The sequence below is a fragment of the Heloderma suspectum genome, chromosome 6 (genome assembly GCF_057233095.1).
Source record: "Heloderma suspectum isolate Gila_16-S chromosome 6, 16-S_ref, whole genome shotgun sequence".
In the NCBI taxonomy this organism is placed as follows: domain Eukaryota; kingdom Metazoa; phylum Chordata; class Lepidosauria; order Squamata; family Helodermatidae; genus Heloderma; species Heloderma suspectum.
The window spans coordinates 102234962-102252501 of NC_139463.1; the positions used below are offsets into that span (position 1 = coordinate 102234962).

General features: G+C 48.6%; 1 protein-coding gene across 3 annotated transcripts; it reads right to left on the reverse strand.

The window, feature by feature from the left end:
- Positions 1 to 6297: 6297 nt before the first annotated feature.
- LOC146342149 (uncharacterized) lies at positions 6298 to 16991 on the reverse strand. Of its 3 annotated transcripts, XR_014783912.1 has the most exons (4): positions 16425 to 16607; positions 15072 to 15172; positions 7262 to 12193; positions 6298 to 7015 (listed from the first exon to the last, which is right to left on the reverse strand). XR_014783912.1 is itself a non-coding variant. In XM_084805731.1 (3 exons), the coding sequence occupies exon 3, from the start codon at positions 12095 to 12097 to the stop codon at positions 9779 to 9781; it is 2319 nt and encodes a 772-aa protein (XP_084661857.1). In that variant the 5' UTR covers positions 12098 to 12193; positions 15072 to 15172; positions 16844 to 16991; the 3' UTR covers positions 6301 to 9778. The 3 variants fall into 3 exon arrangements, 2 of the variants coding, with proteins under 2 accessions (XP_084661857.1, XP_084661856.1); XM_084805731.1 differs by lacking the exon at positions 16425 to 16607 and adding an exon at positions 16844 to 16991 and having other exon boundaries at positions 6301 to 12193; XM_084805730.1 differs by having other exon boundaries at positions 6301 to 12193; positions 16425 to 16781.
- Between the last annotated feature and the right edge of the window lie 549 nt (positions 16992 to 17540).

Consider the following 17540-nt stretch of genomic DNA (forward strand, 5'->3'; position numbering starts at 1 on the left):
CACTTGCACATGCTAAAATGTGCACCTTCTACATTTGCTGCAGCATTACATTTGGCTGCTAGAAATTACGGCTTATTTAACCATCCCTTCTCTACCAACCCCTGCTTGCCCCTTTATGCAGGGAAATGCTTGCATTATGCATCATCACCAACAAAGCATCCATGGCGGCTGCATTTTCAATGCATTAAAGAAAATCCACTTCTCTCTGTTACACACACATAAAATGCCAGCCCATCACTTTGAGGAAGGATGGGATAACGATGTCATTAATAACTTGAACCAAGATTTCCCAGATCTAGGGCCTAATCCCCACTAGACCACTGTGTCTATAAATGCTCTGTAAACAGGCCAAATGAGCACATCTTAAAAAGAGTAGCAAGGTAGCCACGTGTGTCGATTGTGTGTGGGGGGGTGATTCCGTCAGGTCCCAGTCAAAATAGATACTTTTGGATTAAGAAGATGAAGCAAAGCTACTTGTTCAAAGGATGACAGTTTAATGACAGAAAACAGATGCAGAATAAATATGCAAAGAAAGCTCACACCTCTCATCAGCCAATGAAGCTGTCACAGCTGGGTGTCTGTCTGCGTCCCCAAGATAGATGAGACTGATTGATTGATTTCATTTCTATACTGCCCAATAGCCGAAGCTCTCTAGGCGGTTCACAAAAAAAGAAGTCATTCCCAGAGCCACAAGTTTCTCCTGGCTAGTAGTGCACTTCCCCCACGGAGCAAGACCAAAGTGCAAAGCCAGAGGACTGGATTTTATAAGTCCCTCTCAGTTTAATTCAGGAGCCGACAAGCCACCTCTGCCCATCCGGGGGGGGGGGGAGCAAAACCTATCTTCCAGGATGACATAATCTAGCTGACCAAAACAGCTTCAAAGGCTGTAAATTACCTGCCTGTATGAAAGGGCTTAATTAACTTTGAAGCTGCCAGCTAGGCCAAACTACACAGGTCTCTAGGTAGCTACCAACAGCATACAGGAATGCTGTGAAGTCCACCTTATTGCTCACCAACAAATTCACTGCACCATGCAGTTGCTATCCACTTATAGGATGAGATGCTGAGCCAAGCATATTAAATGACAGGCATACCAACTATGCAAAAAGCTATTGCTTTTAAGCCCATATAACTGACATGGCTTCCCCCCAAAGAACTCTGAGGAGCTGTTTGATTAAGATGCTGAGATCTTCTGCCCACAAGTGACAAAGTTCCCAAGGTTCCCTGAGGAGACAGACAATTAAATGAATGTTCTTTGTGATGTAGATATACCCTGTGACAGTACTTTACCCACAATCCTAGAAATACTTATTCTGAAGTATTGAAACTTTCTTGGGTTTAATATTTTAAGGCTGCAACACTATACTCCCTTACTTGAAAGTAAGCTCCATTAAATGCAATGGTTTACTTCCGAATAGACATAGGTAGGACTGGTGTAAAACACCATTTGCAAGCCATTAAACAACACATCGATGTCTCCAAATACTGTGCAAGCTTCTTTGATGGTTTTTTATTTTGTTTTTTTAAGTATAAAGACAGTTTCAGTAGATGCTCTCACATTTGCCATGGCTCTTTTTCTAGGAGGCAGTAAAAGAATACTTTGCCTCCGTGAATTTTGTTGAAGTGGATCAACACAGCTACCTGGTTTTATGTTTCTAGGCACTTTGCATATTCTGATGAAGACATTTCTTATGAAAACTCATGCTGCAATAAAGTAAGTAGTCTGTAAGGTGCCACCAGCCTTTTTTATCTTCTTTGCTGTTGAGGTTCATTGGAAATCCTTTTGGAACAACCGCCCCACACACACAGATTTAGTTATTTCATTTTCCTGGAATTTTCCATGGTGCAAAGGGATGGATGGGCGTTTCAACTTTAATTTCCCGTCAGCAAAAATAAAAATACTTGGAGGTCATGCTTGCTTCTACCTAGAAACCACAACATTTTTCACCCACAAAGTCACTTCCAAGTGGAAGGTTTTTCTGAACCATTGAAGCTGTAGAATTCCCTCTTCTATACCCACTGAGGGGGACAAAATTAGTGCTCATAGGAGAATGATTACTGGGGATGTAGATGTTAGCAGTGTATTTGATTTTAAAGGGACCATGAATGAGGGGCTCTATAACTTAGCTACTGAAACATTTTTCTGTTCCCCAAGCTCAATATTTTTAAGCAATCTAATCTGCAATAGAGACCTAAATAACTAAAAGACAACCTGTTCAATTCATAGAATAATAGTATTGCATGAGACCTCTAAGATAATCGTTCAACCCATTAATGCAGAAAATTTGCTGCTACACCATTCCTGATAGGTGGTCATTCAGCCAGCAAGAGATCCCATTACTTTCTGGGGAAGTTAGTACAAGATGAGCAGCTTGTACCACCAGGAATTTCTTCTTATTATAGCTGAAATTTCTTGCAATTTTAACTCATGGGTTCAGGTCCTACACACTTGAGCAGCCTGATGCCTTCTGAATGAGTTGGGCTCTGACTCTCATCCTTCCCTGCCAGCGTGGCCAGTGGCTCATAGGACTTGGTGTTCAGGCCCCGCATCCCCTCCTTCAGTAGAGGCTGGTGGCTCCAATGTCAGTGGGGCAGGTAATCCACTCTGGGTTTCAGTTGGAACCAGTCAGAACTCTAAAAGAGCTAAGTTCTGACAGGTTCTGACTGAAACCTGGAGCAGATTCTCCACCCCACTGACATCAGAGCCACCAGCCTCTACTGCCCTCCTCTGAACACATTCCAGTGTCTTGATATCCTTCTTAAACTGTGGTGCCCAGACCAAAGCAGAAGCGAGCAGTACCATTAGTTCTCACAATCTGGACACCGCATGTCTGTTATTGACTCCTAGTCATAATGAAAGCATTACTCCTTTCAGCCGCAACATCGCACTGCTGACTCATGTTTAGCTTGTGGTCTTCTAAACCCCCCAGATCCCTTTCACATGTACAGATGTCAAGGCAGGTGCCAACCGTCCTATATGTATGCATCAGCCTTTCCCGCCTTGTCTGCAACAAGGAGGTGACACTGACCTACCTTTCAGGGTTGTTGTGGTTAAGACGCTGAATTGCAGACCGGAAGGTCAGCAGGACAGCAGTTCGAGACCTGAGTGCTACGTGACGGAGTGAGCTCCCGTCTTCAGACCCAGCTCCTGCCAACCTAGCAGTTCGAAAGCAAGAAATTGCAAGTAGATAAATAGGTACCACTTCGGCGGGAAAGGTAACAGCGTTCCGTGCACCTTGGTGTTCAGTCATGCCGGCCACATGACCACGGAAGCGTCTTCGGACAGCGCTGGCTCTTCGGCTTAGAAATGGAGATGAGCGCCACACCCTAGAGTCGGACACGACTGGTTGGGGACACCTTTACCTTTTTTTTATTACAAGATCATGTACATGAAGCATGTTGGAACACTCTAATTTGCAGGAGGAAAGTAGGTAGGGAAAAGCGCTAAATTAATGCTTGAGACAAATCCGAGTAACAAATGGATTTTATATTTTCAGAAATGGGGGAAATCAGCCATCATGTGATTCTTTTATTCCTATAGTCCTAGGTGTTAGCTTGAAACCTGCATAACACCTAGTAGAGCCTATATATTTAAGCCTGTGCCACCTCCTACAATCTTAAGACTCAACTATGCAGACTTCATGACTTCAACATCAGCAGTCTTTTTCCCTTCCCACTTTTTATAGCAACTTGCGTGATGAAAAGATCTGGATATCTCAAAAGTTTGCCCATAATTTAGTGCAGTTTGGTTGGTCCTGACCATGGATTTTTTCTTACAGACTTACTTTGTTTTGTCAGCATCCATCCATCCACCCTCCCACCCATGTGAATTGTGAAATGGCCACAAAATGGGCCCACCCAATCTAGTATTTTTCACTAGATTGAATCCATCCGTCTGTTTAATCAGCCCGCATCCAGAGCACATAGCCCATATCGTACTGCACTGTTGTCTGCAATACCCCAACAAACACAATGATTGCTCTGTTTTCCCAGGGACAAAGGCTCTGTGCCTTGAACAACTGTATGACAGGAAGAAATCCAACAGGTCCAGCCCCCGCCCCCAGACTAAGCTAATATTAGGTTGGGTGGTGGAGAATCAGTCTTTCTTTGCACTGAGAGCACCTAATTTTTATTCCATTGATAACAAGCTACCACTGCCCTCTGGAGGGGAATGTGATTTATAACCACGTAGAACAGGCCTTCATTTACTGTTGCTATTCCCCAGAATAGCTTCAGCATTAATTGCTGGATAGTGCCAGCAACATGATATGTCCTCTTAAACCCACACTGTTCTTAATTTTTTATGTTTTGTTTTTTACTTTTATGTTGAGCACTTACCTGCTTTACTACATGTGCACTCATGTTGCCCCTCGAAAAAGAGCAACAATCATTAGCATGGCTCCATCACAGTGCTACCACACCTTGAAGGATGTGCACCTCCTCTAGGATCCATGATAGCATGGTGACAGCATTAGAGGAATGCCACTGCCACATTAAGAAAAGTGCCAGATGACATTCAGAAAAGGGCTGGGTAAATCAGTATAAATCAGGTCTACAAAAGCCAGAACCCAAATTCAACCTCTTGGTCACACTTTGGGTCACTTCAGCTGCGTGACCAAGACACAGAATCCAGGGTGAGCTATGCAGATGGGGCAATCTCATCGTTTCCCAATGGTTCACATTGTGCCCTATGGATCAAAGTTAATGGGATACAATCTGGGGCGCAATTGGTCTGGGACCTCTCCATGTCCTTATTGCCAATAGGCCCAGGTCTTTCATCTGCTCCACCTCCTCCAGCCCTCCCAGATGGTTCTTTGCCTGTTTCACCAGGAAATAAAAGTCTCCAGCACACTTTCCAGGAACCTTCTTTAACATGCTCAAGGCATCCTCAACCATGAAATTTTCAGTGCATGGGTTTTGTTGAGATTAACCGAGATTTGAGCCAGGAGAGTACTGTCAATCCAAACTCCCCCCCCCCCCCAAGAATCATATCCCATCATCATTACTTCAAGCCCATTAAAACACATCTGGCTAAAATATTTATTTTATAACAGGAGCAAGATATGATTTTAAAGTTCCAAATTGGGTTGGGGCGGGAAGCATCCTTCCAACACGCAATCTGTTCCAATGTTCAGAAGCACCTTCTCAAGGTTTCTTTTAAATGCTTTTGTTTATAACTGGATTTTTTTTTGCCCTGTTTTACCTCGATTCTTGTTTGGGCTCCATAGGACTTAAATATTAGTTTCCCAGTGGGGATGACAACACTGGCTATGCATTTCATAGAAGTCTTTTTCCAGCAGGTCGTCTTCAAGGAAAGGGAAAAGGTACAACGAAGGGACTAGAGCACAGCCGTAGAACACATGCCAAAGATGTCTTGGTAGTAGATCTCTCTGCTGGAGAGCGGTTGCCAGTCAGTGTAAATCAGCCCCCCTCCCCTGTAATCTGGGGCCCTCTAGATGTATCAGGCTATAACTCCCATCATCCCCAGCTGGATTGTAGAAGGCTGGTCAGATCTGGGGCCTACATTTAGCCCAAACAAGCATTTTGTGTGTGTGTGAGGGGCGCTTTTAAATCTTTTACCATACGTTTGTATGGGGTGTATGGGGCTGTTGTGTTGCACGACCCACCTTAGGTTGGGCTGTGACCCATGGGTCCCGGCTGACCCACTGACAGCCAGTTATTTCTGACAGTGTAAGGCGGCTTCATATGTGAAGGCTCAAAGTTTGCAATCTATAGTTTGTCTTCATATTTGGCGACAAGACAGTTTTTCATCCTGGAAAAGTCATTGCAAAAAAAAGAAAGAGGTGGGTAAGGGAGAATCTTTCTTCACAAAGCCTATATTTCATTTCTGTGTTCACACCTTCTGGTCCTGAAAGGGATCCCTCCATTTCTCTATGGTGCTCAAACATTAGATCCATAGTAAGCAGTGCTTAGGATTCATAGTGCAACCCCCTGTTACATGCCAATCTGCAATCGGAACCATTCGCTAAAAGGAACCCTAAGACCAGGTTGTGCATATGCTGCACAAAAAAGCTGCAGAACCATACTGGCCACAGCAGTCAACTTCCTAATAATCTTCCTTTTCATTTCCACACCATCCAAAAGGTCAAGTTTCTAGCCCTTATGGTTCTTAGGATATGCTTCAGAGTGTGTGGTGACTGCCTGGCAAAATCCTAGCAGCTTGAAGAGTTGACAACTAAGATTTCCAGCACTCAGGGGGTGGGGCTTCAGTACTCCTGGCCCTGCCCTATAAATTAAACAAAACCAGAAAATAAATTAAACAAAACCAGCAAAACTGTACACATTTGCATAATTTATTCAAGTTGCAGAATTCACCTTTTCTTGCTGCAGAATTTTCATCACTTTGGAGCAGTGTTTTTTTTTAATCACCACAGAGTACACACAATTCAGCCTATGACTTTCATAACAGCGGAAGCCCTGTGTACACACCGAGTAGTATCCAACCACGAACTGAAGTAAAAAATGAGGGAAGATCCATAGCTCAGTGGCTGTGCACAGGCTTCACATGCAAAATGTCCCAGGTTCAGTCCCTAGTAACTCCAGCTTCAAAAAACAGAGCTCAGGAAACAGGGCCGAGAAAGGACACGGTGGAGCCACTGCCATTTAGAATAGATAGACCAGCTTTCCCCAACCTGGTGCCCTCCTGATGTTTAGGGCTACAACTCCCATCAGCCTCAACCAGCATGGCCAGTAATGATATGAGTTGTAGTCCAAAAGATCTAGAATACACCAGGTTGAGGTAGACAATACCAGCTGGGCTAAATGGACCCATGGTTTGATTCGGTGGACGAGCTGTCCACACATACAGCAATTCAAAATGCCACTATTTGGGGCCTTACCACAGACTGCCCCTTTAGCGCCTGCAGATACATGAGGAAGCAGTCACAGAGAATAACCCCTGCTCCAGCAAGTGGTAGCGTGTTTGTTTTTCAGCCACTCCGCCTGAGTTTGCAAACAACGGTAAGCCAGGGTTTTGTTCGTGCCAGCTTGGCTCCTCCCCTAGTGCAACTAGCTGAACCAATCAGAAATAGAAAGCTTACCATGTCATCTGAACCCAGGTTCATGGCTTCTTGTAGCCTTTACAAGCAGTGTTTGTTCTTGGCTTACGATTCCTGGCTCATTTGGGAGCAACAAGCCAGAAAACTGGATTCAGATGAAAGGGTAAATCTATTCCCTGGTTTGTTTGGCGAGCTATACTAGTGGGAGGAGCCAAGCAGGCACAAACGGAATCCTGGCTTACTGTTGTGTGCAAATGCAGGCTCTATGCAATACCAGTAATGATCTGTACGTATAGGAATAGCAGGAAGTGACATTAAGACAGCAATTCTATTCATACTTTCCTGGGATCAAATCCCATGGAATTAAATGGGTCTTAATGCTGAGTAGATAAGACATAGGATTGTGCTATAAGGCTGCAATCCTAAACATACTTACTAGGGAGTAAGTCCCATTAAGCACAAGTGGAACTTACTTCTAAGTAAACATACACAGGATTGTACTGTAAGGCCACTGGTGTCCCCCAGTTTAATTCTTTCACGATGATATATTCCTATAGCAAACGTTAGCATTTCCACCTAATTTTATTGTCTCAGAAACTATCCTTCCCTGGATACTAATGTTTAAAAATCTCAAGAGCGGCTTCATTTTCGGATCATTAAAAGGGAGTTCCACTTGTGGGATGCACAACTTTTGTCTAAAGCTCATGATTTAATGGGGGGGGGGACACACACAACATACATTCCTTTTAATTTTAAAAATATTTTATAAACTCTTCGCCTTGAAAGAATTAATTTCACTATCCATCCATTAATTTCACTATCCATTTCACAATATGCTGACCCAGATGAGACCCTCTGTACTTTTTTTAAAAAGAAACGAATAAAGAAAATATACCACCCATCAAACCCTCTTCCTACACAACCCTCTATTCAAGATGTAAGCAAACTAATGGCTCCAGTCAGTCTGAGAGGAACAGAAAATGAAGTATCTTTTTAAAAAGGAAGCGAAGTTTTGCCCCTCTTTAGGGGAAAACATGTATTTCTTGTTTGTTCAAAAATTAAAAGCCATGCAAACGGTCTTCTTTCAGGCTATATTTACAGGTTCTTTCTCTCTCTCTCGCTGCCCTTAATGGCTTAAAAGACACTGCCTCCTCCTCAGTCTGGGCTGGATTGAGGAAAATGGCTGCTCAGAATTCTGTAGAAGAGCAGAAGTGGAAAACAGATACCAAACAGGGCATAATGATGATGGGGAGTGGAGGCAAGCAGGGAGGAGGGAGAGGCAAACAGTGTGTGTTTGCTCCACAGTGTGCGGAGAGGCTTGGGTTTCTCAGAGTAAAAGGGAAGGATGACCTGAGGGTGGAAATGCCTCGCCATCCTTCTCCAACCAGTTTCAGTGAGGGTGGAAGCACTCCCGCTTGGCCCGAGAAGACCTGGGCCCAAGCCCCACAAAGCTCAGTGGGGGAAAACCCAGCCCAAACTGTCTCTGAGGACTGTTGTAAAGATAAAATGGGGGCAATTCCAAAATAGTCTGCCCTATGTTTCTGGGAAGAACAGAAGGATAAAAATGTGATAAATAAATAAAGCTCCTTATGTTTTCCCCAGTATTACAAAAGAAAGTTCTGACTATCCCACAAGGGCCATCCTATTCAAGAACAAGAGGATATGGGTGCATTTGACAGGCTTTATTTGGCTGAGGTCAGGCTTGAAGCTCTGGCTTCAAATTCAGGGAACAATGATCAACTTCAATGCCTGTCACATCTCTGCAGGTCAGTGTGCCAGGTCTCCTTTATATCTAGGAAACTACGCTGACTGAGGGATGAAATTGGGGGACTAAATTGGGTAGGATTAAAGTTTGGAAATGAGCGGTGGTCTCACACAGGCCCAATATCAGGTATCAGATACTGAGCACTCAATCAGCGACTGAATCCAGATCACTGGGGCCTACTGAAATTTAAAGTCAGGGATTAGAAGCCAGAGCTTAGGAAAATAACTGTGGTGTGGCATCACAGATTAGAAGTGCTCATAGAATGAGACAGAATCTGCAAGGTTTGCCGTTGGACAAAATCCCTTGGACTGCAACTGGGCCATGGGGAGATTTACAGAAATGGCCACCCAGATAGAATTAGAGGTTGTGGGGTCAAGGATTTTGAAAGGTGATTCTGTCGGCACCATTAAGAGTTTCAAAACACATGTTTTGTTTTGATGAAAACCAGGCCTCTGGGATAGGATGCGCAAGGGTCAGGGTTAGGTCAAAGGGCCAAAGTTTGGGCCCAGCGCTGATGGCATTGTTAGGACCAGGGCACACAAGTTGAGTCTGCTGGTGCTTGGAAAACATGGGGTTGCACAGGAGAAATTTCCTGTTTGGTCTGAGGTCAGGCATGAGCTCGGGATTGATCAGTTGGGGTCATTAGGGTAGGACTTTGGGGCAGCCTTCCAGGGCTCCGCTCAGCAGAACGGGCAAGAGGGCCCCCAAACGCAGTAGGGCTGGCTTACCACATTGTTAATCAAGTGATGTAATACACATTACCATCTAAACAGGGAGAGGGGGCTGCAAGTCCATTACATCCAGCGTCTAAACTACCTAACTGTACCACTCTTAGAAATGGTGCTAGGCTCCGCAAGGAGGATTTCCTATTTGGCTGTAGGAAATTGGAGCCAGGAAACAAAGATCTGTTGGTGTTTGGAGAAGGCCAGATGCACTGGAGAAGCTTCCTGCTTCCCTCCTGCCCGCCCCTCGGCCTCCCTCGCAGGATCAGAGGTCAGGGGGCAAGGTGGGTACGCTGGTGTTTGGAGAAAGCCGAACTCCAGCGGAACGATTTCCCACAAGCCCCACAGACATACGGCCGGGTGCCGGCATGCTGGTGCTGATGCTCCGCGAGGTTGCCACGCTGCCGGAAGCTCTTGCCGCAGACAGGGCAGCGGTAGGGCCTTTCGGCTGTGTGGACCCGCCGGTGCTTGACCAGGTGTGAATTCTGGGTGAAAGATTTGCCACAGGAGGCACAGACGTAGGGCCTCTCGCCTGTGTGCGTGCGCTGGTGCTGGATGAGGTTGGAGCTTTGCCGGAAGCCCTTGCCACACTCGGTGCACCGGAATGGGCGGGCCCCCGTGTGGGTGGCCTGATGCTTGGCTAAGTAGGAGCCCAGGGCGAAGGCCTTGCCACAGATGGCGCAGCAGTGTGCCTTGCCGGGGGCGTGCGTGCGCCGGTGTTCAGCCAGGTTGGAGCTCTGGCTGAAGATTTTGCCACACTCGGGGCACTTGAACGGCTTCTCACCGGTATGAGTCACCTGGTGCCGCAGGAGCTTCGAGCTCTGTGCAAAGCCCTTACCGCACTCAGGGCACTTATAGGGGCGCTCAGCCGGGTGGCAGTTGCGCCGGTGTTCGGTGAGCCGGCAGCGCCACATGAAGGTCTCGCCGCACTGAGGACACCGGGATGGAGGGTCACGTTGGTGCTGCCGCAGCCCCGAAAGCAACACAAAGCCCTTGCCGCAAGCCGGGCACCGGAAAGGCCTCTCCTCACCCAGGTGGCGCTGCTGGTGCCTCTCCAGCTTGCCACTGTCGGGAAAGCGTTCGCCACACGTCGGGCAGCGGTAGGCAGCATCGTCGGACATGTGGGTGCGCTCGTGGGCTGCCAGCGTGGCAAAGAGGGCAAAAGTCTTGCCACAGTCTGCACAGGAGTACGGTTTGTCCAAGGCAACTTCTGCTGGGTGGTTCAGCTGGTGGCTCACAAGCTCTGAGTTAGTAGGAAACACTTCACCGCATTGGTGGCAGTTATGGGATTTTTCATCTGCCCCATGGCTCATCTTATGCGTCACGAGGTCAGAGCACTCAGAGAAGCAAGCACTGCATACAGGGCATATATACGGCTTTTCTTCCTCCTCTCCCATGCCAGCATGACTCACCTGGTGAAGTGCCAGCTCATCACAATCAAGAAACGTTTTCCCACACTGGGGGCAGCCACAGGATTTCACATCCTGGTGAATTCTCTGGTGCATAGCTAGAGCAGCAGTCTCAGCAAAGCAGGCCCCACAGTCCAGACATTGAAAGGGCTCCCCCTCCCCATGGTGGGTGCTCTGGTGCTGCTCCAAGTCAGAGCAACTGGGGAAGTTCTCTCCACATTGGTGGCAGATATGGGATGCATCTCCAAGGTGTACTCTTTGATGTATCTTAAGGTCAGAGCTTTCAGGAAAGCAAGCACAGCAGTCGGAGCATTTGTACGGTTTCTCCTCCACATTGTGACTTGCCACATGGGCCTCTAGTTCTGACTGGTCAGAGAAGACTTCTCCGCACCGATGGCAGCAGTTAGCAACCTCACTCAGATGGATTCTTTGATGGGTGGTCAGCGCAGAACTCTGACTGAAGCTCTCTCCACACTCCGGGCACGTGTATGTTTTCTCTTCCTCCTCATCTCCATGATCGCTCTGCTGCCCAGCTGCATCCGAGACCTCGGGAGAAGTGTCTTCCGCTTGCTGGACGCTCTGATCTGCGCCTGGGAGGGGAGGAGGGGCTTGGGCCTCCCCTGTGGCACTTCCCCAGCTGTTGCCGTTCACGCAGTGTTTGCGCACGTGCTTGGCGAGGTCAGAGCTGACACCGAAGCAGCGGCCGCACTCCCTGCAGAGGTAGGGCTTTTCGCCAGTGTGAATCCGCCAGTGAGTGACGAGGGTGGACTTGCGCCCAAAACGCTTCCCGCAGTCAGGGCAGGCATGGGGGCGCTCGCCCGAATGCGTGCGCGAGTGGTGCGCCAGGGTGGAGCTCTGTGAGAAACGGGCCCCGCACTGGTGGCAGCGGAAGGGCTTCTCCCCCGTGTGCACCCGCTGATGTTCAGCAAGCGTAGAGCCGCGGGCGAAACGCTTCCCGCACTCGCCGCATGCGTGGGGCCGGCACCCACCATGTGCCTTGAGGTGCTCCGCCAGCGACGAGCTCCAGCTGAAGCCACGGCCACATTCAGGGCACCGGAAGGGGCGCTCCCCTGTGTGGATCCGTTGATGCTTCACCAGGTTGGAGCTCTGGGCAAATCCCTTACCGCACTCGGAACAGCGGAACGGACGAGGGTCTGGTGGGACAGACGCGCCCCCCGGCATCCTTCTTCTCTGCCGCCACTTGGGGCCAGCTGAAGCTCTCTGGGCAAGTCACAGCCTCTTCCTCCTCTAGATCTTCTTTGCTTGGTGTGTCTGAGCCTGGTGAGAGAAAGGAATACTGTGCATTCAGATTTTATCATACATTCAAAAAGTTTTCCCCAGGCCTGGGATTGGCATAAATTTTGCTTTTAGGGCAGAACAGTGAAAGCTGGTGGTTCTGATGTCAGTGGAGCAGTGAATCCGCTCTGGGTTTCAGTCAGAACCAGTCAGAGCCTCAAAGGAGCTATCCTTCCACACCTTGGATAGCTCCTTTAGAGTTCTGACTGAAACCTGGAGCAGATTCACCCAGTGACATCAGAGCCACCGCACTCCACTGGGACACAGCGTGTTACAGATACAAGAATGTTAGGTTTGGACATGAGAGAGCCAGTTTCAGATTTCCACCCAGCCCTAGACACTTTCCGAAGAAACTGCAGTCTCTTAAGGATTGACCCAGCTCAGTGGTACAGCACACGCTTCGCATGCACAAGGTCCCAGGTTTAATCCCTGGTAATTCCAGTTAGAAGGATCCAGTATTATTTGTTTAATTAATTTCTATCCTGATTTTCTGTTAAAAAAAAATAGCACTCAAGGCAGCTAACAATAAAATCCAGATGAAAAACAAATCTTTAATTAAAACATAACATTAAAACAAATATATTAAAAAACACACTTGGAACACAAGTTGTAAGTGATGTGAAAGACCCCTGCAAGCAAAGCAGGCAATGCTGGGCTACATAGACAAATAGACCCATTTAACAGACATGGTAGTACAAAGGCATCATCAGACCAGCAGCACTTTATTGTCCGGCCCCTAACACCACCACCTCTGCCAACATACTAGTTATGGGCTGCCCCACCAGGCTAAGAGTAGAAGGGAGAATGAGGTGAGGTCGAAAGTGCCTTGCCTTCCTCCCCTGACCTGCATCAGTCAGGGCAGAAGTGCTCCCACCTCCTCTTCCACCCTGGGATCACCCTCTACCTAGCATAAAGGAGGGAGCGGAGCGTGACATTGAAGAGGCTGAGCTGTCAAGCAGAAAGTCCTGGTTCAAATCTCACGTCAGACAGGACCTCACTCAAGGGCTTTAAGCAAGCCACTATTCCGTCGGCCTCAACCCATGGTATATGAGGATCATACTGGCCTACTTTGCAGAGCTGTTGTGAGGATTGCAGAGATTGGGAAGTGCCCTGAATACTCTAATGTGTTATGTATAAATACTAACTATTAATATGAAAATAGGTAAAGAAGGGACAGATATGACTTATAGGACAATATTAATGCCCTATATGTGGGGAGAGGGCTGTGTAGGATTTGCAGTGGTTGGAGGCAGGCCTACTGTGGCTTGTCTACCTCCTGGGTCTTCTCTAAAACTAGGAGAAGAGGAGAAAAACATTAAAACAAGCAAATACATGCACATTTCCTTCTTTGGCAGCCTTCAGACAAGTTGGACAATCCGGCTTTTCTTGGTGCAGAATTTTTTAAGCAAGGAGCATACACAGGCCTGTGCCAAGTCCCAAACACCAGGGGTCCCTCCTGATGAGACAGAGAAGTATACAGGCTGCACACACACAGGCCTCTGGAAGCCCCAACCAGGTAGCCTCTGGTTTCTGGCAACTTCAGATTTTGAAAGCACTTCATAATGTTAGGTGGGAAGGTATTATTGCAGGTGAGACCTGCAACAAAATGTTGCATTGTGGAGAAGTCCTGTTCAGGGTTCCAGCCAGCCAGACTCGCTTTCAGGATTCTCCATTCCACCCCCTCCCCCAAAACAGGCACTGTTTTGTGTTCTGTGACCACTGAACATGCTGCATTCTCCTTGGGTGGTTCTTGAGGGATCTCCCCTTAGTTCCCCCTTAATGGTTTTTGTCCTTCTGCAAGCCTTGGGGTTCTCCCAAGCCTGCTGAAACCTCCTCCCCCTTGTACATGGATGGAGCTCTTTTGGCTACTTAGGGAACGGCGCTCGACTTGAAGGAGAGTTTGCTATTAGTATATATCAGTGGTATACACCCTTTGGGGGCCTGTGGGCACGCTTGGCCATTTGAGAAACTGCCCTGAGCACAACCACAAAATGGCTGTCATGGGAGGCATGGTTAGCCACCAAGGACAAGTAATCTGCCCAAAAGACTGAGTACCAGGCAGAAGTGGGGTCTGAGCCCCAACACACTAAACAACTCCTTTGAACCCACAGTTTTTAGTGCCAACAGAGACCTATTTCACAGAAGGCAAACTCTTTTTCTCTCCCCTCCCTCCTCTGCCAGCAAACACATTACCCCCATTTCTCTCTCTCACCCTGGCTCACCACCCACAGACTCCCTCCCTCTCTCTCTTGCACACATGCACCCTGCTACCTCAGTGGGCGCCAGGAAAGGTGTCTGGGGACACACCAGTGCCCGTGGGCACCATATTGCCCAGGCTTGATATACACGCTTATTATTTAGTTCATTTCTATCCCACCTTTCTTCCAAGGAGTCAAAGGCTGCAATCTTGGTTCCCCCTCCCTGTTTTTTATCTTCACATATAAAAAACTGGTGCCCATGGGAACCATGTTGCCTAGCCCTGGTATATATGTTTATTATTTAGTTTATTTCTAGTTAGACTAGGCTTAAGCAGTAGTGACTGTCCAGGATCAGCAACTGAGCTTCATGTATGAATGGGGATATGAATGCAGGTCTCTCCAACGACAGCCTGATGCTCAGACCACTGCACCACACTGCCTCTGCCACATACGCCATAGGAACATAGGAAGCTGCTTTATACGGAGTCAGACCCTTGGTCCATCTAGCCCAGTTCTGTTAATACTGACTGGCAGTGGCTCGCCAGGGTTTCGGTAAGGAATTTTTCCAGCCCTGCCTGGAGATGTCGGGGATCAAACCTGGGACCTTCTGCATGCAAAGCCTGTGCGTTACCACTGGGCCACAGTCATGAATCCTTCCTCACCTGCATTGGTCACGGTCAGCTCTTGCCTCTCTCCCCAGTCCAGCAGCTGTAGCTCCTCCCCTTGCTCCATCCAGGAGAAGTGTGGCTCAGCAACTGAAAACCTAAATGACATGCCATTTATAGAGGAGCAATTATGCAACACACAAAAGTTACATGTCCCTAAACAACAAACAAACAAAAACATGCAGGGTTGGGTGGCCCAAAAGTTCTAGGGAACTTTTCATAAGTGTGTTGTCTGTCTACCAATTGGAACTTGCGTTTCTCACGCCTGTAAATTAAATGAAAGGCCTACACTGACTAGAACAGAAGTGCAATTTTCAAATGGCTCTCTCCATTTGCTGCATTGTAGGAAGAACATCTAGAACAGGGGTGGGGAACCTCAGGCCAGCGGGCCAAATCTGGCCTTTCTGAACTCCCAATCCAGCCCTCCAGGGTCCCTCTGATGGCCACGCCCCCTTTCCCCTGACTGCCAGCTTTTGCACTCCCCCCCCCCATTCTAGAAGGCTGAAATGCCTCTCTTAAGGCTTAGCTACCGCAAGTAACCCAAAATATGCTGGTTACTATAGGGATATTGGTCCTGATCCATTGCCCCCCTCTTCCAGCCTTGGCTTTTCTTTGATTTCCCCCTCTGAGTCTGTCTCATCCCCACCCCCAACTCCTGGAGGGGCACATCTCAGAGGCATAGTTTAATCCCAAATGTGGAAGTCTTTGGAGAAAAGGAAGGGTCCAAAACTCCTCACGTAAGAAGTTCTGTAACTTGTGTGCGCACGCCGCACGTGCGCGCACACACATACACACACCCCAACAAAGGCCTGAGTTCTTAAGGGCGCAATCTTATGCATGTTTAGGCAGAAAAGAAGTCCTACAACTCCCAGCATTCCCCAGCCAGCACGGCTGGCTGGGGAATGCTGGGAGTTGTAGGACTTCTTTTCTGTCTAAACTTGCATAGGATTGCACCCTAAGAGAATGGTGTCTCAAATGTTGCGTAGATCAGATGAGGGCTAACTTCAGGCTGGCAGGATCTTTGTTTTTTACTAGAACCCCAAGCAGGATCAGCTGTACTATAAGGCAGAGTGAGGCAACTACCCCAGGCAGCAAACACTGGAGGCCCCTAGCCGTCTTCAGGAGGAAAGTCTCACGCACAAGACACCCCTGGTGTGAAATCCTGTCACACAGGCACGTAAGGGGAAACAGACTGTGTAGGTTTGCGGGGGCACGCGCGCGCCCTGGGGGCACGCCCGCTGGACAGACCCGCTGTGGGCCTACAGGTAGCAGCCCTCCCTTCCTGAGGGGTCGTGCGTGGGGATATCCTACCCAACCCCAACAGCCCTACTCCCACACTCCTGTTCACACCTCAAAACCGCAGATCACCCCCCACTGGAAACTTGAGGCCGCCTCCTTGATCTCCACGATTTAGTCTCCTGGTCTCCACGCGCCAGGACGCTTTACTACGCCCAGGCGCAGCAGCCTCTCCAAACGCCCCCCTCGCCGAAGCGCACAGGCGCGCAGCCTCGGGGCGAGCCTTCTCCTGTCTCTACCCCGAGGGCACACCCTCCCGATGTCCAGGCCCGGACACCTCCTCTTCTTCCTTCTTCCCAGCCCTCTTGCCGGGATCTTCCCCACCCCCCTTCATCCCGCCCCCGGGGAGCGCAAGGCCTGGTGCTCTCCAGATTCCCTGGAGCTTGGGAGTGTAAGCAGCCGGCTCTCCCCGTCCCTCCCCCAGGTTTCTCCCCCTTCTTCCCTAGCTCAGATCAGGACTCCCCACCCCTTACCGTCTCCATAGCCCCCCAGCGCCTCTCCCCCCGCACGCCGTCCGCAGCACGCCAGGGGTTAAGCCCGGCAGACAATACACCGCCAGGCCCAGCTCCGCCTCCGCCTCCTTCTGCCCGCCTGGCCCTGCTGCTCTGTTCCACTCCTCTCCCCCCTCGTTAGCTCGCACCAGGCAGGCTAGTCGCCAGCGGAGATCGGATCTCCTGCCTGTGTGCTGCCCCACGCCCCCCCCCCCCCAAACAGAGACAAGAACGGTGGGGTGGGAATCACCCACCCACACGTGCCCATGACAAAAACCAGAGTGGGGAGAAGGCGGGGGCGGGGGATAGGACTCCTGGGTTCTTGGCAGTGCAGGTACACACACACAGCCTGTTAAAATGACCTTGGGTGATTCATGTCTACACCCACGCGTTGTCAATCTGTTTTGCTGGATTAGATTATGTCTCTAGGGCAGAAATACTGCTTTATTATTTTGGTTCATATTACAATAAGCAGAGGAAATCCTACTCAATATATTAGGTCTATTGTCATTGTTAGAACAGGGTGCATGTCACGGGTGATTGTTGTAAAAAGGATGTTCAAAATATTGGGTATTGGGAGGGATGTCAATTGCCTCCCAAATTAAAAGACGTTCAGGTCTTTTAATTATTTTACTTACTAGGCTTCAGCCCAAAATATGATTTCAGTGACAGGGCACTG

What these genes read in the sequence shown, in the direction of transcription:
- LOC146342149 (XM_084805731.1), bottom strand. Translation starts at nt 12,097, where the DNA reads ATGCCGGGGGGCGCGTCTGTCCCACCAGACCCTCGTCCGTTCCGCTGT.